Source organism: Panicum hallii, chromosome 7, assembly GCF_002211085.1.
Source record: "Panicum hallii strain FIL2 chromosome 7, PHallii_v3.1, whole genome shotgun sequence".
NCBI classification, from domain to species: Eukaryota; Viridiplantae; Streptophyta; class Magnoliopsida; order Poales; family Poaceae; genus Panicum; species Panicum hallii.
The window spans coordinates 46,878,897-46,905,304 of NC_038048.1; the positions used below are offsets into that span (position 1 = coordinate 46,878,897).

The 26,408-nt window shown below is 48.7% G+C and overlaps 3 protein-coding genes and 1 pseudogene across 4 annotated transcripts; all 4 read right to left on the reverse strand.

The window, feature by feature from the left end:
* Positions 1-5,819: 5,819 nt before the first annotated feature.
* LOC112898896 (inactive poly [ADP-ribose] polymerase RCD1-like) lies at positions 5,820-12,300 on the reverse strand. Its single transcript, XM_025967202.1, has 9 exons — positions 11,845-12,300; positions 9,030-10,097; positions 8,708-8,949; positions 8,541-8,620; positions 8,246-8,374; positions 8,057-8,152; positions 6,658-7,414; positions 6,360-6,548; positions 5,820-6,256 (listed from the first exon to the last, which is right to left on the reverse strand). The coding sequence occupies exons 2-9, from the start codon at positions 9,980-9,982 to the stop codon at positions 6,123-6,125; spliced, it is 2,580 nt and encodes an 859-aa protein (XP_025822987.1). The 5' UTR covers positions 9,983-10,097; positions 11,845-12,300; the 3' UTR covers positions 5,820-6,122.
* Positions 12,301-13,119: 819 nt separating this feature from the next.
* On the reverse strand, positions 13,120-16,336 carry LOC112898898. 2 transcript variants are annotated; one of them, XM_025967204.1, is made up of 6 exons: positions 16,071-16,336; positions 15,736-15,836; positions 14,805-14,906; positions 14,633-14,726; positions 14,070-14,241; positions 13,120-13,431 (listed from the first exon to the last, which is right to left on the reverse strand). In XM_025967204.1, exons 3-6 carry the CDS (start codon positions 14,889-14,891, stop codon positions 13,365-13,367), a joined length of 420 nt encoding a protein of 139 aa, XP_025822989.1. In that variant the 5' UTR covers positions 14,892-14,906; positions 15,736-15,836; positions 16,071-16,336; the 3' UTR covers positions 13,120-13,364. The 2 variants fall into 2 exon arrangements, with proteins under 2 accessions (XP_025822989.1, XP_025822990.1); XM_025967205.1 differs by having other exon boundaries at positions 14,805-14,918.
* Positions 16,337-18,612: 2,276 nt separating this feature from the next.
* Positions 18,613-22,047, reverse strand: LOC112898897 (annotated as a pseudogene).
* A 1,217-nt stretch (positions 22,048-23,264) lies between these two features.
* Positions 23,265-25,817, reverse strand: LOC112899004 (pentatricopeptide repeat-containing protein At3g50420). Its single transcript, XM_025967338.1, has one exon. The coding sequence runs from the start codon at positions 25,646-25,648 to the stop codon at positions 23,489-23,491; it is 2,160 nt and encodes a 719-aa protein (XP_025823123.1). The 5' UTR covers positions 25,649-25,817; the 3' UTR covers positions 23,265-23,488.
* Between the last annotated feature and the right edge of the window lie 591 nt (positions 25,818-26,408).

Genomic DNA, 26,408 nt, shown 5'->3' on the forward strand with positions numbered 1-26,408 from the left:
GGTGGCCGTTCACGCCGGCATTGTTGATTTGATCTGACATGCGTGGCGCCCATCAGACATGAAGCACGCGTGTAATGTAAAGGCAACGGACTAGCTTCCGTTGCATGCAAGATGTGTTTTTTTGCAAAAAAAAAAATAGCGGTGCAATGCAGCTCGCATCAGATCATTTGGCTATTTCAATTTTTCATTTTGGTTTGGTTTGAACTACTTTTGTCGTGCTCGCTCTATCATGCCTTGGCTCGCATGCATGATCGCCTGCTGGTGTTTGCCGAGCGAAACACGTTCTCCATGCGGAACGTGACCAGCTGAGAGCGAACGGCACGGCACGTGATCCAACCGATGAAATGAAACCACCCAAATACCAGGGCACGGCCCCGGCGCCCACGCGGCCGTGCCGAGGCTGGCAAGGCAAGGGCGCTGCTGGGCGCCGCCAGTTTCTAGGCCCGTCTTGTACGCCGCTTGACGACTGCCGGGACGAGACGGGGAGGCTTTTCGTTTGGTTTTGGCTTAGCGCTCACGCCATTCTCCTTGGATTTTCCCTTTCCACGCCGCCGCTACGCTTTTGTATATATATTCCTCGCTCCGCCGCGCAAGCAAAGTGCAAGACTGCAAGCTGCATGCCACCTTTGGCGGCACCGTTAGCGTTTGTCTCCTCTTCTCCCTTTGGACGACGAGAATGCAGCCGGAACCGTGCAAAACTTCTCATCAGTGTGTGGAACCCAGGCAGTGCAGGGCGGCGAGCACGGCTGGCTGATGATCAGAACTACTCGCTACAAGACGACGAACAGTCGCCTGCTCGATCTCTGCGTGCTCGCCTTGCAACGACGCGTAGGTATCTGGCAGAGCTGGCTGGATTAGACTACAATACTACCGACGGGCATTAGATATATTTTGATTTGTCCAAGTGGCTGTCTAGACTATGGAAGGCATCGGAAGACTGGTCACTGCTGGTGGATGTGCGTGGATTGGTGACGAGGGTTAGTTCACACTTTCCGAAAGTCGACGCACTGAGAGGGTCGTCCTTCTTGCTTCCTAGCTAGTAGCTGCTTTGCTTTGAGTACAGCCGAAAAAAGGGTCATCATCTCTGCAGGTTGACTCCAACTGTACTGCTAGTGGCTAGATACAGTGACGAGTCTTCAGTTTCAGTGTCAGTAGTGATGAGTAGTTTATCTACTAGTTCCTAGCTAGCTACACTAGGTCCTGGTTCTCTGCGAGATTGTACTACTGTACTTGGCTAGCAAAGCAACGCAGCGCTGTGCCGTGCTTATCGTGCAAGCGAACGTAGTACAGGCTACAGTCTACATGCTGCAGAGAAAATGGAGACGCGCATCCAAAGCCACGCTTCATGTTCAAGCTAGCAGAAGAGCGCCGATCTCGGTGCTAGTGTGCTACCGTCAGATCGCGACGTGCAAGTTGGAGTAAGACTTACTGAAGCGAAAGCCCATGCTGCAATAATCAGAATTCAGAACAGAGAGCAGTAGAGCACGTACAGGGAGCAAAAATAATCATCTCACCGCAAATAGTTTTAAGTTTGTCTTGGTATGTTCTTTTAGCTTAATTACATTTTAAATTTAAATAAAATGGGTAGTCAAAGTCACCACGTGACCTGGTGTTTCAAATTTCTTCATAACCTTCGAGTTTACAGTTGTGCTCAATTCTTGGAAAAGTTTCTGTTAACGCTCCGGCAGAAAAGGTCTTGGGGCTCGATCCTTCCAGAAGCCTGAATGCGAGTCAGAGATCTCCACGCATGCATGCCTGCATCAGAAAGGGACATGTGTGTTGGCGACGCAAATCTAGGAGAACCTAGCCTTGCTTCGATGGCAAGCATGTTTCTTCACCTTTCTATAAAGGGCTAATCGATCCATCGCAGTCGTTGGGGTTTCGTTGACGTCGCCAAGTCAAAGGTCTCGACGCTCGAAGGGCGAGTTGCCGTTGGAGCTTGGGTTGACGGGCTGTACAGCTAGCCTAGCATGGGTTGCGTGGGATCGCAGCCGGAAAACACACACGGCTCTGAATAAACAATAGACGCTATAAAGAAGAGGAATACTACATTCTTTTGCTGGTTTAATTTGGCACATATCCAGATCTCAGCTCCAAGTCAAATTTAGAGTTTTATAAACGAAAACAAAATTATCTGAATATCTATTTTTAGTCTAAGTTCAATCGGAAGGGCTCATATGAACAGCCTACTGTAGCCCTCGCCCATCTTCATGGAAAGTCTGAACACAAGGAAAGGAAGCAACTTGATGCAACTGGCTGGGGCCTAGAACTGCTAGTGGTTGCAGTCGACATGATCACAGTCACAACTGGGATTGTACTGGCTCAGCCGTTGAAGTCAGCTTCAGTTTGTGTGGACGCGCAGGAATCCTTTGGATTAAAAAAAAAAATCCCAGCGGCAAACTAGGGAGAATCAAAGTCTACTTTCTTCCGATGAAAAAAAACGAAAGCATCAGCAGTCAGATGAACACAATTTTGAGGCCTCTTTAAGCTATGATTAATTGTACATGGATCCCTATGCCGCCGGTGTATAATAAGCATGCATGCACATGCGAGTCCATGTGCTCATCTGAGAGACGGCCTTTGTTTGATTTCTGACGTCCGTACTGATGGCAGAACAAAAAATACTTGCAGAAAATAAAATAAAATAAGTCATGGATCAGTTACAATACAACTACTTACGATCCGGATTATATTAACTATTGAAGTTGGTTGTTTACTTCACTTGTTAGGTACAGCTCCACCCGTTGTCAAACCAAATAAAACAAGATTCGGTTCAGACAACTTATTCATGCCCCTATCAATGCAAAGAGAAAATCCACTTGTTTTCTACGAACAGGTCTAGCAGAAACAAGTGGATTGTCTTTAATATTTCTCATCTCAGGCTTTTTTTAACCATTTTTGTTTGATTTACTCCAAGATATTTAGACAAGAGTTTCCAGTAGCATCATGAGCACTACCATCTAGCTAGAATAACGCAAATATGCAAGGAAGAGTAAGCAGCAACCACAGCAACTGCCAACTGGGTAAAGACAGTGTTGGCTGAAGTCTGAAATCTGAACACAGGATATCCATGCGTGCATGGAGGTGTTGCCATCTCGGGAGGGTCAACGTACACATGCAGACGCCCGTGGACGGTTTGGTCACCAGCCACACTCGCGGTGTTCCGAGCCGCTAGCTCTCCGGACCTTGGAATCTGATGACCAGCCCATTTGGACAAACACTTCGGCCGGCGTGGGTCACTGTCACGGCCACGCACACCCCCGGCAAGCTGCAAAGAAAAGTTGACCAGAAAGCGCCTGCCCATTTGGACAAACACTTCGGCCGGCGTGGGTCACTGTCACCAGCCACGCACGAGTAGTAGAGTGGGCGACCCATCGCCGGTCGATAGATGTGCAGTGGCCACCCCATCCACCATCTTATTGCAAATACAATAAAATTGCTTCAGTCAGTGTCTTGCACGTACTACAGAACAGAGTGCAAACTGAGCTCAATCTTTGAACCTAGCAGCTACAGAAGCTGGGATTGATAAGGCAGGAGTTCTCTTTCAAGAAAAGATCAAAATTAAAAGGGCACAATATCTCGATTGCCACACAATTCTGTGCATCTTTACCGAACTGAGCATCACTCGGTTGGTTAATTTAATAGATTTTTTATGATGGAACCTGACCACCTAAAAATGTTAGTGTAGACTCAGAATGTGTGATCACGTTTTCAGTAATTCATTCAGTGGTAGATTCAGTGCGATACGAAAATTTTTTAATAGTCTTTTTATGATGGAACCTGACCACCTAAATTTTAGTTTTAGTGTAGAGTCAGAATCTGTGATCATATTTTCCGCAATTTATTCAGTGGTGGATTCAGCGCGAGATGAAAATTTTGATCGTGAACGAAGCTATCGTGACCGTTGACTGATGCATGGTTCGTTGGTTCAGACCTAGTGGAAAATTAGAGAACGAAGGATCCACAGGCATAGCTGCACATCAGCCCCATTATTTGGACGCAGAATATGCCATTTGTCTGTTTGACATGGAATTCGATAAAAAAAAGTAAAGGAAACGAAAGAGATGGATACCAAGCGAGGAATTAAAGGTCGACGACGATCGATGAGGAAGCTCCTTGCATTGCCTAGCTATAGCCTTCATCTGGATTGTTAGCTAGCTAGCTACGGTGCCCGCAGGCAGTTAGAGGTCAGGCTTTCACCTTTCTGGAAAGTTGGCGTGCTTTGGCGAGTGCTAATCCACTTGAGCACGAGAAACCTCTGGGCCAGGGCGGGCGACTAAAACCCTACTACTACAGTACTAGTAGTTGTGCTCCACGGATTTGACCTGCCCTGCATGCCCGGCGCACGCATGAGAACACCTAAACCAAAGGGAATAATGACCAGCTGCATTTTCCTTTCCTTCTTTTTTTTGGCCGCCTCGTTGGATACGTTAGTACTTTTTGTAGAAGCAAGTCAAAGTCGTTCCACTTAGGTTGCACAGGCACAAAGAATGCGAGTTGGTACTAGTTGATCGTCCTCGCACATTCACAATGGATTTCATGATTCGTATGTATGTCCAAAGCATCACCATTTAGGACTAGCTCGCTGGAGCATTTTTATTCCTAGGTCCAGGCTTCTGGACGTCGTACGTAGCAGAGGCCAACAATTCCCAAGAGACCGGTTAGATCAGCGTCAGCCTTCCAGAGGTTAGGTTCAGGAAAGAACGAAAGAGACGACTCTCCAGTTTGGCACCAGTACGATTCTTCTGGAAGATGCAGAACAAACTTTTCTTTTTTTGACTAGACGTCGGCTTCGAACAGTATATTTTTGTTCTGAGATGGTGCTGGAGAACATTTGGCTTTCGATGCTGTAAAACGATAGGTTATTCGGTTCCTCCTCCACTGTTCTTTACGGAATACGACGTCGTTCTCCCAAATCCCATCGAAATTCCATCCACACCCGTTTTTGCAAGCCGCAAGAGAGAATGAAGAATCTTCAACATGTTTGCGGTGCTCCAACGCAAAATTCCCTAGCGCAGAAACTGAAACGACGGTGGAAAGAGTGGCTCGCCGCTCGCCGCCCCGGCTACGCCTCCCAAATCCCGTTCCTTTTTATCGCCGTCGAACCCCACAGAGAACTTCTTCCCTTCTTTTGTAAGAAAAAAGGAAAAAAAAAGAAAGGAGAAACTTTTGTGCAGCCCAATTTCAACGGTGAGGAGGCGATGTGACACGACACCACTAGCAGAGGAGCTTGGGAGAGGCTAAGTGGTTAACGCCTCCGCCGCCGCCGCCCAAGCAGGGGCCTAATCGAGTGGGTGCTTGCTAACCGTGACCTAATGGAGGCGATCACCGGCCGTGGTGGAGGAGGTTAATGGCGCATCCTTGTTAAACAAGCTTTGGTGATGGGAAAGTGAGGGAGGATGGGGTGGGATCTAGTGCTGTCTGATGTTGGTTTTGACAGGGCGGAGCGGCCGGCACCAGCGGTGAGCTACGCCGGAGGGACATTCTCAAGTGCCACGCACGCGTACGCGCAAGTGGCCGCGTGGTGCCGCCGGCCGGCGAGACGGCGACGAGGAAAAGGCGGCCGTGGGCGGGGTCGCTGGCAGCTCACTCATGGCCTACGCCGGCGCCTTTGTTCTTGTAGCCAATCATAGTCCCAGGTGGCCTGCAGCACCAGAGGATAAGCCCTCAACGTCCCATCCATGCCCTTTGTACCCTAGGGCCCTCGATTTCCATCCTAGCCAGCCACTTTGTCTTCGAGGTCGAACCCAAGCACCGTTGGAGCACGGCCTGAATCATCAGATTTGGAGAGAAGACACAGAGAGAGAGAGAGAGAGAGAGAGAGAGAGAGAGAATCGAATTCGAGCGAACAAGTTGGGTCGTCAAAGTACAGGCCCATTGCAAAACACGGCCCAGCCCCGTTTACGTCACTTGCACACACTGCGAAAGGTAGGTTTAGCGTTTACCGTCTAGGCTAAACCTGATTAGCACGGACTTTAACCATTTATGCTCAGACGTCTCACCCACGGAGATAGACCACTATCCCCACCGGTTTACACCAGTGCCCCAAAACAGCCCGCTGGAGGAGCGACACTATGCTTCAGAACCCAGCATGGAATGTACACAACTTGACCCACGTACTCTTAACGCTCGCCCTTCTCCTGCGGAGTTGATAGGGCGACGGGGGTATCAGTTGCACAAACGGCATGGCTGCTCCCTTCAAGGCCTGGCCCAGGTAGCTTATTTTGTGCAGCCTGGTCTTTCGGCTCCCCGGTTACTGCAGTATTCCACACGCAAGCTTTGGTGTTAGTGCAAGCGAATATCTGAAACAAACGCTAGTTACTACAGCATATTTAGAAGTGAGTTTTCAAGGACCGTACTCAGTTTGGAAGCATTTGGAACCTTGGTGGCTTCATCCATGGCTTGAGGGCGATGGCTTTCTGGCGTAATAGCAGCTGTGGGAGATGCATGGCGCTTTGTCTCTGCTCTAGATGCCGAAGGATCATGGCCTTTTGCTGTCATGAGAGAATCAAAGGGGCCAGTGCTCACAGATGGCGAATGTCGACGCCCTGCAAGTAAATGGCAGCCTTCATTATCAACATTTGGAAGGCAACAGCGTCTTTCGCTACCACGCATGATGCCTGGGCTTGAGTCGAAGTTGATAGTGCAAAGGCTTACCAGGTGCGTAGAGTGGAGGTTTGGCAGCCGATGTTGAACTGTCTGGGCCTTTCACCGAATGAGGCACGGGGCGTTGTGGTGCACTACTCAATGAAAGAAATCCCTGTCCTCCAGGTGTCACTGGTGCAGAATTGATGCATTTGGAACTTGCACCTATTGAGTTTCCAAGTGCCAAGGTTGGCACAATAGATTCACAGCCCTTAGGAATAGGAGAAAACCCTGGAGCCAAAATCCCAGGGCTCTTTGAAGTATTAGTTGGTGCTGGAGAAGCACAACCAGGAAGGCCTGTGACTGGTGAAACAGAGTTGCAAACTTCCATACCAGGAGATGCAGATATTCTAGAAGTCGTCCCCAGAGGGCCATCACGACTTATAGGTGGCATTCTTGTTACAATAGGATCTTGATACCTGGCAAATCGGGTTGCAGAGTTTCCCGGTGATATTAATTGTCCAGGGTTGCCTTTGGATTCCACCCCTTGAGAAACTGGGCTTTTGGCAGCAGCAGAACCAGATATTTTTGGCACAGCACATGGTGTTGGGCAGTCATGGCCTTTGGGTATATCAGTAGGAAGGGCACCGCATCCTTTGGTGCTATTGGCAGCGGAATGTTCAGCCATAGAATTTGGTGCGTGTGAATCAACATGGTTACCAATAAGAGTATCCCCGCTTGTCTCATTCAAGGATAACTGCTCTGCTGCCGCCGGCGTTGCAGGATCACTAGAAACAGCTTTAACAGAAGACTTGTACCATAATGATGGCTGCAATAGACCCCCAATAAAAAAGTGATGCTAAGAACATAAACACGCCAGCAAAGAAAGGTAGCATAGTATCACACGATTGGTTTCATATATCTCACAAATACCCTACATTCAAGAGACATGCTGTTGCTTGATAATTTTGAGTTCCTACCATAAATGAGAAAAACCTTCAACCAATAAAAAAGAACAAAGTAGATAGTAAGCACAGAATAGACTCAGTTTAATTCAAGTTGTCATTACATACAAGGGATATGCCAGCCAAATTTGTCAAATAACATGCCTACATATTCAAGAAACAAAAATCAAATTTCATCGGAAGGGCTGAACATCAGCTGCAGTCCATAACAGATAACAAGCGTTGGTCTTTAAAAGCTGGAAAAGGCAGCTTTCTGTTATATATTACATCCCATCATTGAAGACAGGGATCTATATTGTAATTGTGTGAGCATAGATGCAAAGCTGTTAGCAGCGCACATAGCAATCAATACGACGTTACTTATGTGTGAATGCGCAAGCATCATATGTTGGTGCATCCTTCCTATATAATCTTGTGATTGTATACAGTGAGTAACCAGCATGGGCCTGTAGGATTTTCTTAATGTCCGTGTGAAACAAGGAACATGCATGCTGCTTGAAACTTACACAGTAATGAAGTTTATTCAAGGCTTCCAAAAGTATTTTCTTTCCAACTATTATCATCATCTTCCTCACCATTTCTTCACGAGTTATTTTACTTTCCTGTAAAATAGAAAAAGAAGTGTTTCAGTGCCCCCACACGCCAGTTATAATCAATACCAACTGATGTAACATAACTTGTTCAGCAGACAGTACCTTCAGCTCTTCATAATGATGGAAGAGAAGTTCCCTTGCTATGGATGATATATTGTCTTGAACTAATCCGAACAGGACTTTGAATGATATCCATGGGGTAGTTGGTCCTTCACCTATTTCGCATGAAGCCTGTGTAAAGATCGCTTCAGCTGGATAAGTATAATACTAGAAATCAAAGTAAAACTATTTGTCATTTCACGAAGCAGAGAACGGGAATCATTGGGCAGCAAGGTTCTGCCATTGTGATAACTAGACATGAATCTAATAGCAGGTTACAAGATTCAGGTTGCCTCACAGGTTGAAGAGTAGAAACATTCGCTGCAACTTCCTTCGGAGATGGGCGAAACCATAATCCTTTCAAGTGAAGTAAATAACCTGAAAACAAGTGCATCAGAAAGAACATTAACTCCACCTATCTCCATATGACATGATAAAGGTCTTAACTCTTATTGATAATCTTACTTCGAACGTCCGGGGAAAGCTTGAAACTAACAAGATATTCTAAACGCATGTGAGTGCTTAGATGTGATGGCCACATCACGTAACACTTTGGGTTTAGACAATCATCGACACCAGAATCATATATACCGCTGCTTGGAAAAAACTCCTGAGATCCAGGCTCCACAGCTTCCGTGTTGCCCAATATCACTTGGCACAGCAATATATACTGCACTCCTTTTTCGTCAACATCACAAAGACCGACACTGGTATAGGATCAAGTGAGGTTAATGTACTAAACATTATGAAACAGAATAGCCACGACAATTGAGTTAGGAAAGAGCACCTGGTAAATGTTCGGTTTTCTGGTGAAAGATAAACACCAGCACTCAAATCTGACTTTTCAGCAGGTTTTCCAGTGGTACCCAAACCATTAATTAGAATCCTGACTATGTCATTCTTCCTCGATCCTAACCATCCATATCTTACATTTGCATCACCACGTTTTTCTTTGGTGGACACTATCTGTCTTTCAAAAGCTTGAAGTCTACACTGTGCAGTTATATCATTCGGAGAGTAGCGGTAGACATGAAGTAGATTATTTGGTGTTGCAAATGGAGTCATACCAGAGAGGAAAAGGTCCTGGACAAATAGAAAGTCTTTGCAGCCTCTTTCCACAGATATGATCTTCTTGCGTAATATGTCTGCACTGGAAGGTTTCTGAGAAGCTGGAAGGCTAGATTCAACAACAACTTGCTTCACCACTTCAGGTGGAGAATTCACAGCCTTATCCAACATAATTCCCTGTACAGAGCCCTGAACATTAGCAGTGTCCCCTTTGACCATATCATCAATTTCCTCATCAAAGAAGAGAGAGGGAGAAAAGCATTTGCTAGTATCATCGATCCAGGCAACAGACTGCTGCTTTCTGGATGTTAGATTTACCATGGTCATTGACAAGAAATCAATTAGAACAGGATCATCATCCATCACAGAAACAACACTTGATTTATTGCCACTGAATTCTTCAATCAGGAACTTCATTATTTGCTCAGGAAAATTGTGCCAAGAACCTTGTTTGTAATACATGATATGCTTTGGGACTCCACTCTTCAGGAAATTGACACAATCATTGGCAAGGTTAGGGCGTATGCAGCAGCAGTTGCAGCGCTTGGCAGATGAACCAAATGAGGGGCCATTCTCTGCTTTGACGCGACGAGATTTACACTCTTTCGACAGGCAATCTTCGACAAGTTTGCGCTTCAGGCACCAGGAGTTCGATTCTCTCGGAGATGCCATGGAAGGCTTTATTTCCACCAGAGCAAAGAGGGAAAGAAAAAGAAAAACAAACCCTATTATGATACAAGATTTACAGATCTCCCTCCATTTTAACTCGCAGTGGTAGAGAATAACCCTGTAAAAGGTAATGAATGAATGACTCATATAGACAACACAAAACAATAATTTCAGACAAGGAAAACAAAACTCAACCACGATGAGAAGATCTCCCTCTGGCTGTCTGAACAGAGAGCATTACCCACACGAGCTGCGAGCACACCTGGGTTCGAGCCCGGGTGGGCAGGACTCACGTTTTGGCATTTGAGAGTGCAAGAGGACAACAAAATATCACTAAGTCTTCACTGTGCAGATGTAGATAAAATGATTTCGATTTGATCCATTTATGATAAATGAAGACATTGCAATTAAAAGCTTTCTAAATAATTTCAATAGATGGCATGTCAATGTAAGCGATTACTTGCATATAAGTCTCAAGAAGAATTACTAATGAACATAGAAATCCATTTCCATAAGTATCAACACCACATATTCCTGACTAAGTTCTTCTTCTACACCGAGACATAATTACTTGCATAATTAAAACTACTTACGGACCAAGAAACCATTTTCTGTGTTCGACATAAGCACGTGATAAACGCCACGTCCCCACCAGCCACCCCCACCAAAAAAAAACAAAAGACAGAATTGCTCACAGCCTGTGATGTCAACTCATCACGTGGAACAATTAACCAAAATTGAAATTAATATAAACAACAGAAACAACAGTATAAGTAATAACGCATTACAAAGAAACAAATCTGGCAGTTCGTTTGCGCATTCATTGCAAGATGCCAAGATAGAATGCATACTCTAAAAACTTTATCTATGTACAAAGAAGTCGCATGCAAATATTTGAAGGACATTACACCTCTGCTAATAGCAAATAATAGGACCAGCAATCGAGCCTGTTGCTTGGAAACCAAGAAACCCTCCACTGCAGCTACTAGTAAGACATTCTTGACTCAATCTCTCTGGTACAATAACAGGCTATAAAAATATGTAAGGATGCTATATCAATTCATCTAATGTCCCCTAGTCAACAACTTGTGGCCCAAGAAATCCTATTTCCAGAAGGTTTACAGTACCAACCATCCAACCAATCCGATTTAAGTTCACACAGACAGTACTGCAGCATGTGCAATCCACTTAACAAGTAGAACATCAAGTAGAGCAGCTGAGAAATTGAATTGACAGAAATAACATCCAGAAACAACAAAGCATAGGACATTAAACTTACAGAGCAACAAATACAGCAGCTTTCTATTAAAATTTACGCCCAAGCTCAGAAAAACATCGTTCCAGTCAAATTTATTCAGCACGCAAGCATCCAAACACTTAAACACTCATCTTTGAGCAGACAATTCACATGAAATTTCCAAGGAAATGCCACTTGACCAACACAATCTAGTGAACAGAGATAGTCAAATCCCCGGTCCCCGGCGATCGTCAACTTATTCCCAGAGATCAGCAAACCATATTTAATTGTTAACACTCCACAGAACATGCCATTTGAACTAGAAAAACAGTAAAAGTACACAGATCAACACGAAACAGGAGCGACAACATAAATTCCTCCATCTACAAGTCAGAAGGGGAAAAAAGAGAACTACCTTCGGAACAGAATCGAGAATCATACAAACATCCAGGAATGCTAAATCAAACAGAAGTTTTCAGAGCAACAAATCCTACTAAGGAATCAAGTTCAATCGAAACATCTACACCGGATTGCCTATACAGCACCACCAAGCAAAATATTTCACTAGGTAAAAGAGGACAGTCGCAAAACGAATGGGAGAAGCAGGGATCATGGAAGAGGTGCCTACGAAGGGAGTTAGGTCTCTCTAGATCCCCATTGCGAGCGGCCGGGCCGAGGTAGAAGCGGGAGGAGGTCACGAGGGTTGCACCGAAAGGAAACCAGCGGTGGCTCCCTCTCTCACGCCCCCACTGCTTCTACGGCCGCGTCGGGACTGGGGGTGCAGCGATGAGACCGGGTGGGCGAGGCGAGTAGGCGGCGGCGGCAGGCAAGGCTCCGGTGAGGCGGTGGGGCTGCGGCCTGCGGCGGTGGGGAGGGGTCGACCGGAGGACGGGATGGAAAAGCGGTGGGGTCTACTAGGTTGGATAGGGACGAGGGTCTCGGCTAGAGGGGCAAACTTGCAGCGAGGGCAAGGGCAACTGCCGTTTCTTGCGGCGGAAGCGGACCTCGCCGACGGCCGGGGGAGGAGGGCGGTGCCTGCCGTTGCGCGTGACTGCACCGCCTCGCGCCGCGCGCCGCTAGGGTTGCTGGGTCTGCTCCGGTTGGGCCTGGAGCGAATGGGCCGTGCGTCATCTTAGGCCCGCACTGCGCGTGCGTTGGGCTGAGAAGAAAAACGGGAGCTCCGAGGTCCGAGGATGATGATGGTGGGCCTCATACCAACGAAGATGACCACGTTGTTGCTGGCTCGGCTGCTGGTTACAAGCTCGTTTGGCCCGCGAGCTAGGTGGTGATGAAGTGACGATACTGCTGCTCGAGCTGGACAGATTTTATCTTTGCTAACCGCTGATGCACAGTGACCAAACTTTTGCTAATCGCCATGAGGGATGGTCCAATGCTCGCATGTGTGTGTACAGTGTACCATTTCGTGCAGTTCAACTTCGACAGCCAAATCTCAAAGACAAGGGGTCGGCCGGCAAAACAAATCCAGTACTACCATGCGTACAGATTGCAGCCGAAAGGGCACACGGAAGATGACGGATTTGCCGTTCACTGCTGTTGCTTGTTGGGCACTTGGGGGCATTGCCGAGCTATTCTTCGACGAACGACGAGCCGGCGGCAGCGTCTCTGCCTCTGCACGTCGTGGCGTAAATGGGGAGCAGGCGGCGGCCGTTGCAGCGCAATGAAGCAGTGCGAGCTGGACGCGAGGCGCGCCCGCGCACCGGGCCATTCAAGGATCGCCGACGCAGACTCCACAACGCGCAATTATTCGCCTCTAGCCTTTTACAGCTGGGGGCGCTGGGCACCGGCAGGAAAAGGGGATCACTGGATCAGAAGCAGAGATCGCTGACCGGTGAACCCAGGCCCCAGCTCACTGCAATCACACGCAGCACAGCACACCCACTCCTCAGTCATCACCAAACACCAATGGCTCCTCTATCTCCATAGACTCACAGGTCACAACAAACCAATCTCTATACATACAGATGAAGAAGAAGCAAATTTGGGAGGCAAGGGGCTGGAGCAAAAACGGCTGGTTGCATCTGCATCTCGTTGCTGCTGTCAACATGTGGTCCTCCCCAAACAAAACATAAGCAAACTCAAAGCTTGGAATGTACTGCTGCTGCCAAAGTAAACGGTGTCCGCTAACGACTACGCCTCCGCTTTGCTGTTGATCCCCAGCGTGAAGTATATCAGTATCGTCGTCCCCACGCTCGACCTGTTACCACAGGAGAAACAATGCCCAGTCAGATGTTGGAAAGCAGCCACCTGAGACTGGTCTTATCGGCAGGGAAACACGAGGGTAAATGTCCTTCCGTAGCCTTCTTCAATTCCATCAATATTCAATAGTACTGCTGTAATGTTGCTGTGAGATGGTACATTTTTCGTAACATTTCCCAACCCCCAAAAAATGTAACAAAGATGCCGATATGTAGACAGGCAATCTCTCGGTACATTTAGCTTTTTATGTCGGACCATGCATTCTGCCTAGAACCCAGGTGATCAGGAAAGCAAGTGTGAAAACTAAGGCATAGACAGAATATTGTGGTTGTGATGGGCTATAATAATGATAACTAATGATGTGAACACACACCACATTTGTCCAGTGCAATTGATCGGTACAGAAAGAATGCCAGGAGCTGGACCCGTGGAAGTCAGATATCACACATGTGATGTTGGGCAATTTCAGTGTGTATATTAACCCCTATTTGTTCATCCCATGAAAAGAGACTATTTGTGGCATGCAACTAATCTCAGAACAAACAAGGAAGAAGAGCCAGCCGACAGAACAGGTTGACATTACAAAAAGAAAAGCCAGTTATAACATTGCAAAGAAGACAAGAACTAGACACTTACAGCGTTGCAAAGAAGAGAAGAATTTTCCGAGGGTTGATAGCTGTGAACCGGTTAAATCTTTTGATCCTTCCTTCCCCAGAATCGATAAGAACAGGTGTGCAGGGAGTACAGTGTGGAGCAACCAGAGCCTTGTTCTGTTGAACCAGGGGCTGCTCCAGTTGAGATGGCACAACTGCGGAGAATCAGATTCAACCAAAAGCATAAGCACCAATAGTTATGGCTGCTAAGTACTGTCTGCAGTACAGTAGAGAAAAAGAAAACAAGTCATAGGAAATAAATTGGTAGGTATCAATTCGACAGACATAAGATATATAAATATAGTAAAAAAATGTACAGAAAAAATAGGGTCAATCTTATTTAGTAAAACAATTTTCTGTTGAAAAAAAAACCCAACATCAGCAGTAAATGTCAACAGTTTTTTTTAATCTCTGATCCACACATGAGCCTACTGGATCTAAAGGCACATATGATTAGCCAATGCATGGTTAAACAACATAAGCGATTTCCTTAGGTATCAAGAAAGCCCAAACAGTAAAAAGTAAGAAACACCATCCTCTTGTTACCTTTGATGATAAGCTTTTTTGCCAAATCCTCTTGCTCCTGCTCGTCAGCACCTCTCCTCTCCATGCGAGTTGAACCCTTACGTGACAGGGCTCTCTGCAGGTAGAAAAAATGAGGGCTTAAGAAACTCAAATAACTATCGCCTCTTCAAATTTTGTGAGTATGAGGACATACAGTCATTTTTGGACTTCCAGAGCAGCATTTATCAGGTGGTTGAGGCAGGCCCTCAATATCCAATACAACACTAGCAGTTTTGTCCATGCTTGTGGTCTGGACCTGCAGCACGATCTGATCAATTCAGTGAGAAGTACAAATATCTTCTTCCCTTAGCCATAGGGCATGAAGTAACACACCCCATCATCAGCTTTTGCGGTTAGTATATTAATGCACCATCTAATAGCGCACTAAACAGAAGAGTGTACTAATGTGCCTGACTCACCCCTGTCAGGACAGTTTCCACTATGAAGCATTGTTTGCAAAGCATAATTGCACAAACAGCATAAATTTAATTGAGACACCAGACCAGTTCTAGAATGGATATCATGATTTCTCGTAGTGATTTCACATCTACCAGCCACGCGATAGACCAAATTATTAGCACTTATTAGGGCCTCCTTTTCTAAACTACTGGCGCCAGTACCAAAATGCTCGTCCTTCCAATAAGCACAACAAATTCCCCTAGGTAGGCCATGCCCTTCACAATAAGTTTACCAAACGGAGAATAATGAACAAAGCAATGCGCCCACTACAGCTGAAAAAAGAAGTGAGAAATCAATGGATGGACCTGATGTGGTCTTATCCTGCACAAACAACCAGCTGCTAGATGTTTTCTTTTAAAAAAGGTGCAGCTTTGCAACTGTTTATTTATGATCCCATTTACGCAATGTGACGAGCAAAATGTGACAAGTGAATGGCAGAATTAACAAGTGTGAACAGAACAGTTTGTATTGGACACATGCTCTCAAGTAAACTGCAAGTATGTATGTTAGACAAAAGCTGCACAAGTTTGTTCTTTTGCTTTTGGCTAGTCGTTTCTTGTGTCATTGCAACCAATGAGAATTTTCAAAAGCAGATAGACAAGAAATGGGTCAGATCTTAAAGGTACCTGTCCGGTCCCTTTTTTCCCACTGGGCTCCCTCAAAGTAGATATGAACCGTGAGTTTTCTCCGCTTCCCGGCTGGCAGCAGTCTTCTTATTTTTCCAAACCTGAAGAAGTAGGCCCAGAAGTTAACTAGCAGACCTTTTCTTACTGGAAAATGGAAATGCAGAAAAGAAGGAAAATAAATTGCTAAGCCGGTGTGCAGCAAATAAATCAGCAACGAACCGGATGGACTGCCGTAAACTTGTGAGAAAGAAAAAAAAATCGAGGGCTCTGAGCAAAGAAAAGATCACGCAGACATAAAACGAGCAACCCATCAAAGAAAGCACTGGCTTCCTTACCAGCAACGCAGCGAAGGAAGAAGTCAACCCGAGCCCGCCAGGGGGGCGACGGAGGGAAGTGGAAGAGAAGCAGAGCTGTGGTTGAGTGGAAGAATGCCTGAGTCAGGAAGGCGGAGCGTGCCCGGCGCCGAGGGCGGCTGGGAAAGGGGCTGAGCGCGGGTTCTACCTCCCTCCGATCCAATGGCGCAATTTTATCGACGGATCGGAGAGGAGCGAGCAGAGGCAGAGGAGTCAGGAGGTGGAAGAAGAGGAGTGGTAAAGCGGCAGTAGGCAGGAAGGGGAGGGAGCACAGGAGGGAGGTGGCGGTTTGGTTTAGCTCACGAGGCGCTGCGCTCTCGCCCCGGTCCCACTCGCAGGCCACGCCCAGACCTGGTCCATGGACCTGAGCCCAGACGGCTCCGCGGAAGCAGAGCAGGAGATGCCTCGCCGGTTCATGCGCCGGGTGCAGCTACCCCTACCGGTGATGGTCGTGGTCTGGGCAGGCCTGCCAGGTGGGGCTAGAAGCCCCAGCACGGGCGCGGCGACCGAGGCGGCGGTCACTGAGACGGACGGGAGCGTGGCGGTTTTGGCTGCGTGCGTGTCCTCGACGAGGAGACTCCCGGGCCCACCCGCTACCGGACGCTGTTGCCATGCCGCAGCAGCCCTGTAGCAAGTAGTAGCAAGTAGCAACGCCCACGCCCGGCACGGCCGGAGGAACATTTCAGCGGGCCTCGTGTCGTGCCGTCCCGTCGCCGCGCGGCCGCCGACGCGGGGATCGCCGCCGGCCGGCATCCCGGCGACCGACGACGTTTGGTCGCCTGACGACGTGACCGACGTTCGGAGGGAGAGGGAACGCGACAGAGCTGGCGTGAAAGGCGCCGCGGCCGGATCTCGCGTTCAATCACGGCCTCACGGGAGCACGAGATGCCCAGCGCTGCGCCCCACCAACCGGCCCGATCCAGCTGCCCTGCGCGCACCGCCCATCAAGTGAGTGACGAGCCGGCAGGCCGGCCGGCCGGCGGTGCCACGCCATGACCCCAACCACCGCGTCGCCGCCCGCCCGGCTCCTCCTCCTCCCATCGGATGGCAAACTTTGGCATGTAGCAATTTGGATATCAGGCAGCTCCGACTCCGAGGACGAATTTGCAAACGAGGATCATGAAGCAACGCCGCCGCCTCACATGTCACTTGTACGCGCATGTGTAGTGGTTAGCCGTGCCAACCTTGGGGTTTTGGAAGCATGCGTGCTGTTTCCTGGATTCTAAAATGAATCCGTGTAGAGATCGAGGGGCAGTTGGGGGTTTGCTTTTGCAGCAGCAGCCGCGTTCAGATCACAAACTTCTGGTCTGGATGCACGCTTGATATCTAGAGCATCCTGGCTTCGTCCAACGAGTCCAAATCCAACTACTCTGTCGTTGTTTGAATCGGGGCGGTTTGGATCCAAACGCTGATGCTTCAGTGCAGACTGAAACTGTCACAAAGCGGACCTGCCAATCAAGTGGGGGCCTAATTCGATTTCTGACTGAATTCTGATTGAGTCATCATCGAGCAACAGTGCTCCACTCACTGTCTCACTCACGGGTTGGCGCCGTTTTGGCCGCCTCTGAATGCTGCAGTTCAGCAGACTGGCGCCACGCATGGACGCTTGCTCACAAGTACAGCGTACGTATCGGTGTCGTCCCGGTGGCCAAGTATGTTCCTCGACCATGTGAGCCCGAAAATTCCGGCGGAGGCGCCGGCCGGCTGCGCCCTGGACTGGTTAGCGACGGCGAGATGCAGCAGAATTCCACTGTAGGCCACGGGCACCACGGAAGGGACGAGCAGCATTGGTCCAAGCTCTCTGCCCAGTGCATGTTCTCCTGCTGAGCTTAACTGCGTTCCTTGGCTGGTTTGCTGGCTGCTGCGTCCCTCTGATCACACTGAAGCTGAGCTCAAGTACAAGGCTTCTCTGTTAACTAACATAACCACAGCTGGCTAGGCCTGCCCGTAGTTAATTAAGCCTGGATGACAGAGCTGCTCGGCAAATTGGTGAATCTTTAACCTGTTGGCCGTTCACATGCGCGCCGTTGTCCGTACAGGAGGACAGCAAACGGTCTTTGCAGGAACGTAGCTTTCAAAGATCTTTTTTGTGTGTGATAAAACTACGATATTGAGAGTATGTATCAAGACAAATCTGCACATGCCATTTGCAGTCATTTTAAACACTTACTGTAGATTTGTATCTAGATATATAATGGAGTGTGTGTGATCTTTTTTATATTAGCAAATCTAAATACATAGTTTTTTGCTATGCATATACATATACACTGTGATATAAATGGTGTCTAGATACATGAAAAAAATTATAAATCTAAATTTGTCAAAACAACCTACAATTTGGAACGGAGCGAGTGCATCCCAAACACTCAGTGCCTTTTTTTTTGGCCAGCCCCACACGAATCAAATGCTTAAGTGACTAATATAACTTAAAGAAACTTCATATTTTTCAAATCAAGTATCCAAATTAAATTTCGATTGATTATTATGCTTTCAAGATATGATACTGTAAATAATTATACTAGCAGTAGTCGGTTCCTACGCAAATACATGTCTAGGCATGTATAGTAAATAATATAAAATTATAAAGTATTTATATCACAAATCTGCAAACACCATTTGCATATGGCAATAAACATATTTGTAGATCAGCGGTAGCAAGGACCTGAGCGAGGAGGTGCGTACATCCATCAACCCGTTCGAGGACTCTTCACCTTGAGTATGATGCCCTAAAATGACAAATCCATTCATGACGCTACTATGATCAAACATTCCATTCCAATAAGACAACTCTGATACTATATAGTACAGTTAAACATCTATACAGTAGCACCAAGGTAGAACCTGTGGAACCAGCACCGGAAGTTCTTTAAGGATGAACTTCATTCTCCCATGTCCTTCTGAGTCTGTTCACGTTCACCATTGTCAAAACATACAGCGTACTAAAGAACCTATCAATCATCAGAAAATACGCAGCCCTCCAAGCCTTTGCAAACAACAGAGCAGTCAAGACAGTCAGAAGCCCAAAAACAAATCCTACTTCAACAATGGTGTATGTAATATGCATTGCAGTGTCCGTGTCATGAATTACCTCCACAGATAGAGCCTTATCTGAGCACGAAGAACCCCTAAGAAGGCAGAGTGCAGAGTTACCTTCAAAATCCTCATTTGTGAATGTGGAGAATTGCCCACCACTTGGGATATCTCCAGTCAAATTGTTGTATGATACATCAAACTTGGAGAGGAAATTCAGCTTCGTTAGAGATGAGGGTATTGTCCCATTGAGATTGTTGTGGCCCAAATTCAGCATTTCCAAGCTCGACATATTTGACAACTCATCAGGAATTGGTCCTGAGAAGTTGTTCCAGCTCAAGTCCAGCACATGAAGCTTCACAAGACGACCAAAGCTTGACCAAATTGGACCAACAAGCAAGTTGTTTGAGAGTATAAGAGAAGGTGGCAAGCTGCTGACTTGGTTGTACTGCAAATCTTTGCCAGATGAATTCTTCTTGATGAACAATGGTAGGTCCTCTGTTGGTGGCTGCTCACTCGAGCCATTACTTGAAATCAAACTCCTCATCTGTGTGAAGCTCATAGGAAGCTCCCCAGTGAACGAATTGTTTGACATGTCGACGTAGAAGAGATTGTTCAGCTTCCCTAGCCATGGCGGGATGTTCCCGCTTAACTTGTTCCATGAAATGTCCAGCACATTGAGACTTTCCAAGCCCTGCAGCCATGGCGGAATTATGCCTGTGAGTAAACAGTTTGCCAGGACAAGCACCTGCATGCTCTTGAACCCATTGATTCCATCCACTGGCATTGTCTCACCGCCACGGAAATTCCTGGTGAGCACCAAACTTGTCAGGTTGGGCAGGTGTTGCAAGACGTGCAATGCCGATGACAGGTTCATGAAGTCATTTCCTGTCAGGGAGAGGTACGACAGAGATCTCAAATCCTTGAAGTTCTCTGGTATCTCCCCCACAAGGTGGTTCCTTCCAAGGTTCAGCGTCCTCAACTCGGTGCACACGGCGATGCCAGAAGGTATAGTGCCGTTCAGATTGTTGGCTCCGGTATCAAAAGTGTTCAGTTTCTGCAGCAATTTGAAGTTGATAGCAATCTCACCAGACAGCGAGTTGTTCCTTAGGCTGATTACCCTCAGCATTTGACAACTTGACAAGGAAGCAGGCAATTCACCATCGAACCTATTGGAGGCCAAGTTCAGGCACTCCAGCCTCCTCATCCCTCCAAACACATCAGGGATGGAGCCAGAGAACCTGTTATACGACAAGTCAAGCTGCACGAGCTGGGAGAGGTTACCAAGGTCATTGCCGAGGTTGCCAGTGAGCTGATTTTCCTGTAAGCTCAGCCTCGTCAACCTGGGCAACGTGTACAGGTCGCCGGGGATGTTCCCAGATAAGTCATTGCCGTCGAGAGAGAGCTCCGCAAGCGCCTTGCATCGGCTCAGGCCGCTGGGGATCTCGCCGAAGAAGCCATTCCCCGAGAACCGCAGGACCTCGACCGGCCCAGAACAGAGAGCGGACGAGTTGATGCCGCCGGAGAAGTTGTTGCCGGAGATATCAAGACTCGTCAGGTTCGCCGCGGCGGGGAACGCAGGGTGCGGCCCGTCGAAGCTGTTGAAGGAGATGTTGACCACCTCGATCGCCGGGAAGCCGCTGTCGCTCGCCGGGAACGGGCCGGAGAGCCCGTTCGCGCTGAGGTCGAGCACCCCGCAGCCTCGCCAGCCGGCCGAGCACCGCCGGCGGCGCGCCGCGGAGCGAGTTCCGGGAGAGGTTCAGCGTGACGAGGCCGTCGAGGGAGGCGACCGAGGAGGAGATGTCGCCGCGGAGGCTCTTGTTGGAGAGATCCAGGCCGACCACCCTACCAAGATCGCAGGCGACGCCGGTCCAGGAACAGCAGGCGGCGTCGCCGGGACCCCACCCGACGAGCCCGGCGGCCTTGCTGTCCAGGCCATTGGAGAAGTCAAGGAGCGCCTGCAGGTCGGTGGGTTGGCACGTCTGGTTGAGGGACAGGCCGCCATGGACGTGGAGCAGAACGGCGACGAGCAAGAAGTGGGACAGCCAGCGGAAGGACCCCATCTCCGGCGAGAAACGGCGGCGGGATCCGGAAAGGAGGCTCCTTTCCCGCAGGGCATGAACGCCCGCGAGGACAGGGAAGGACTTCTTGCCGAAACTCACACCACCTCGCTACACTGCATGCATCCAAGCATCAAGAAGGAACAGGCACCCACAGCTCCGACGAGAAGCACGGCAACTGTGACTTCCAGAAACCCAACAAGAAGAGGAAATGCCTGCACTTCAAGCGGAATCCAGACAGAGGTTCAGAGAACCACCAAGAGCAAGCAACTAGAACTCTGCATGGAAGATTTCCTCATTTTTTTCCTCTCTCTCCCCCTCCGGTCCGCGCTGAATCGCGAGATTTTGAGAGACGCAGAAAGAGGACGAGGACATCACACAGGAGCAAGAGGGGGGAGGAAAGTCAGAAGAAAGACAGGGACGGTTGGTTTTGACTCGGATGCGCTCAGCAGTGCGGATCGGATTTGTTTATCCCCATGGTTTCTCCCTGCCGCCTTTCTTTCTTTATTTTTATTCAGGGATCCTCCTGATTGTGCACGTCGGTGGCCGTGCACACCGCCAGCTGCGTCGCATCTCGTCCGCGCCTGCGCAGGGAGCACCGCAGGAGAAGCATGGACTCTCGCCAAGGCCCAACGGCCAGACCCGGCGGAGGCCGGAGGAGGCGGCACAAGGAGGAATCGGGAGCATGCACAGGCGGGAGGCTGGACGACCCCCGTTCGTCGTCTGGGACCTAGGAGCTGCGGCATGGAGGATCAGGGCAGCACAGTGGAAGCCGACGCGCGGCGCCGGCCACCGCTTCTCTTGCTCCTCGTGCCGCGCCCCTATCGCATCATTCGTCCTCGCGCTGGCGCAGCCGCTGCTGTGCGACGCGAGCGGGAAGAAGGGGGGGGGGGGGGGGCGGCCTCTGTACCCTTTGACCAATCAAGCATCAACCAGAGGATTCTGGAGACTCTAGCAGCGTGGTGCGAAATCTAGAAAAGATACTACCGTTCATGGCAGATTGGACGGCCGAGATTTAACGAGAGCCATAAACGGACGCTCATAACGTCATAGTGACGTGGAGCGATCACGGAGATGATTTTCGTCCAGGTTTCGTTGTTTAGAGAAGATAGAGAAGATAGAGATAGAGATATCAGTCCAAAAAAAATATTGCTATTAACCATGCCAACCTTTGGTTCTGGACTTTGGAGGAAGCATGCGTGTCGTTTCCTGGATTCTAAAACCAGCCAGACTAGTCTCTTCGCTCTGCCATCTCGCGCAGGTCATTATATAATGTCGGATTCCTATAAGGTCATGAGAGTAAGGGCGGATCATTATATACCCAGAATTGTTACAATTCATATCTTACTTGGTCCGAGATGAGCAGGAAAAAAATAGTACTAAAAGAGCACATTAGATAGATCAACAAGGTTAGATTATTGGAACTTATTAAATTAAAAGTTTGTGATTACGTGATGTCTTAAATTGAATTAATAAACCAAAACATAAATATTACTTCCTCTTAGATAAGTCCTTTAGCATATCAATACGGTCTCCAAAATCAAGCTTTGACTAGCAATATCTATAGAATGATATCACTATAAATTGAAAGAATTGTATTATTTGCGTTTGAGGATATAGGAACAATTTTTCATCACCAATCTATTACCATCAATTTCATGTTGCCAATCTATATTGCTTTTTATAAGTTGATGATCAAACTTAAAAAAGTCTGACCTAGGACAATCCCAAAAGGACTTTTTATTTGGGATCAGATGTACTATATACCAAGGAAGGGTGGTTCAGATTTCAGGCACCTTACATGATAGGAAGGTTTGGCATGGGACAAGCTGCTTTGGTGCCTTCCGAAGTTACATGATTCCTCATTTAAGACCAAACCTTTCAGGATAAATCTGGGATGTTTTGCCCTGTAATATTCAGTGTGTATTTAGTTAATGTCTTTGACAGAGGAAAGTGTTAAGCCAGAAAAATGTTGAACCTGTAAACTCAAGAATTGCTTGTTAAAACATAACAAGTACAATAGAGCATTTGGTTTAGCGAGTATAAGAAAAGCTATCTAGAAATTATGCTGCTCATGACAAAGAAGTTGAAGCAGAAGCAAAAATTCACATTGATGCAGTAGACGAACATAGGCTCAAACTTGCTTGTCTGTAAGCATACCTGAACAATTGTTGGGTAGCCGATCAAGTGCTGATATGCAACTTTTCATTATTTGCTACACTCAAATGTTTAATTATACACATCAGCTTTCTTGGTGTCATGAGGGAAAGCATGACAACTCCTATTTAACTGAAATCAGTTCATGGCAACTTAGCCATTTGACACTAATTCATTTTCACAACTATCCAACAGTCCCATGTTTCCCTTGATTCTAAGCAACTCATCACGACAATCATCTATATGAGTATGGCATTCATCGTCTGCAGAGAACACATGGACTGTTTTCTTAATCTCTATCCAGCTAAGCCCAGGCTCCTTTTCAATCATCAGCCCTCTGATCCTTCTCCTAATTGCAGACACATTGTCCCATTTCCCTACAGAGGCATAGAGGTTTGAAAGCAGTATATGTGTTGAGATATCATCTGGATCCTGCTCCAATGCCTGGTCAGCAGCATGAACACCAATGGACAAATCTTTAAATGTCACACAAGAGCTCAGTAGAATTCTCCATAGCTCAGGATATCTCTTGGCAGAGGGGGCTTTGTTAATTAAATCAACTGCTTCCTCCAATAAACCTGCCCTACTCAACAAACTCACCATGCTAGTGTAGTGTTTGAACCCTGGCACAATGCCATCTGTGATCATCCAAGACCAATAAAGTTTTCCTTTATCAACAAGTCCACAATGGCTACAAGCAGAAAGGAGAGAGATGTAAGTTACACGGTCAGGCTGCAGCCCACCGTGAATCATGTCACCAAATAGTTTGAATGCCGTTTCAGAATCCCCGTGATTGCCATATCCTCCTATCATAGAATTCCAGCACTTCAAATCTGCCTTCTGTATGTTGCAGAAAACTGAATAGGCATATCCAAGAGCACCGTTTTTTGCATACATGTCAACGAGGCTTCCAGAGACACAGATATTTCCTTGGTAACCACCTTTTACCACTTGGGCATGGAGCATTTCTCCTTGCTTAAGGCCTGCAAGATCTGCTGAGGAGTTCAAAGCACTGCTTAGAGAGAAGTTATCAACCTTGTGCCCTTCCTCCAGCATCCTAATAAAATACTTCAAGGCCAATTCTCCTTCACCTAGTGACGAATGGCCGGCAACCATTTCAGTCCACATGATTACATCTTTCACCATAATGGAATCAAACAAAATCTGAGCAGAACTCGGCTCCTCATTTGTGAAATACATATTGATTAGTGTATTCGCAACAAAGACACTGCTCTCCAACCCAACTTTGATTATGTCAGCATGAAGCGGCTTGCCACTACACATTGCTGGTAATGCAGCAGCAGCAGACACCACAGCTGCAAGTGTATACTCATCAGGAGCAAGCTGTTCACAGGACACGGCTTTGAGCTGCACAAAGGCCTGCACAGCGCTCCATCCATCCCCAACGCCAGAAAATCCAGCAATTATGGTGTTCCATGACACCAAGTCTGGTGTCTCGATCCTCTGAAACACATGCAGCACAGTGTCCAGATCACCGCAGCAGCAGTACATATCGAGCAGTGCATTCTGCAGCGGCAAATCAAGATCAAGCTCCTCTGATTTCACCACCCATCCATGGAGTGCACGCCCATGGTGTGAGTCCCCAGAGCGCCCGCACCCACTCAGCACCGAAGAAAGCGTGCTCTCTGTAGGCGCCAGCCCAATGCTCACCATCCGGCAGAATTTCCTCAGTGCGCGCTCCACGTAGCCATACCGTACGTTGCAGTGCATCACGCAGTTCCACGCCACCACGTCCGGCATTGTCATTTCGTCGAACACCTGGTTGGCGTCCTTCGGCGACCCGCACCCAGAATACATCTGGAGGAGCGCAGTCGGAACAATGTCGCTAGCGAGGAAGCCGAGCGCCGCCGCCTGCGCGTGCGCGGCGGCCCCCGCGCGACCGTCGCGGAGCGCACCGGCAGCGCGGAGGACGGCGCAGAAGCTGGGGGCGGTGGGACGGAGACCCGACGCGTAAAGGCCGCGGAAGAGCCCGAAAGCGTTCGGCGCGTGCCTCGGGGTGCGCGAGAGCGCGGAGAGGACGGTGTTGTACGACACGACGGTGGGGCACGGAGTGGAGCGGAGGAGCGCGAGGGCGTCGGGGACGGCGGAGTGGCGGCAGTAGAGGGCGAGCAGCTGGTTGGCGAGGAAGGTGGCCGGGCGGGGCGCGGAGGGCAGGGAGGAGACCACGAGGAGCGCGTGCAGCGCGCGCGCGCGCCGGAGGACGGCGCGCGGCGGGGAGCCGGAGCGGAACAGCGCCTCGGCCGCCGCGGCGAGCGCCGGCTCGAGGGTGTACGAGCCGAGGCGCGACGACATGGAGCGGCACGCGCTGGCGCGGTGGGCGCAGCCGTAAACTGCTCGTTATCAAAAGGGGGCGACGCCACCGCGAGCAAAAGCGTGGTCATTTCAAATTCAAAACTTTCAGAGCTCGTCGCTCGTGCGATCTCATCCCCAGGCAACCAAGGGCAAGGAGAACCACGCCGTGGCCGGGGCGGCGACGCCGAAGGCGAACCTGTCCACCGCCGCATGTCCGCATCCTCCGCGCTCCCCTGCCTCGCCGCACCCTGGGCCCTGGGGCGGAGGCGGGGCTTGGATTGGGTTAACTGCGGCCGTCCAGATCCGATCCAACGGGCGTAAGATACCCCAAGGGGTGGACGGTATTCCATTCACCGTCCCCCCCATGGCGCGCCGTCCCCCTCGCCCAACGACCGCGCGCGCGCTTCTACCGGCGGCTTCCTCATCGTCGTGCACTCGTGCTCGCCGAGCCGCACGCCCACGCGCTCCCTCCTGAGCGTGATCGCTGAGAAACACTAGTAGCTCGCTAGAGCAGGAGCAGGTGTTGAAGGTATTCAGACTCGTTGAGGAGCAGGCTGCCGATGACCATCTTCCTCACGCTTACGGGAGGAGCTTGTGAGGCACGTTCGTGGGGCACGGGTGCTCCAGATCATGGGGAACCGCCGAGTCCCATGGATTTCTGGAGTGACAAGCTGGGAGTTAGCAGCGCGAGCATGTTGACAAATTCGTTCAGAGTTCTTTCCGTTCAGAGTTCTGAAACTGAAGGCATATTCAGCCGGAC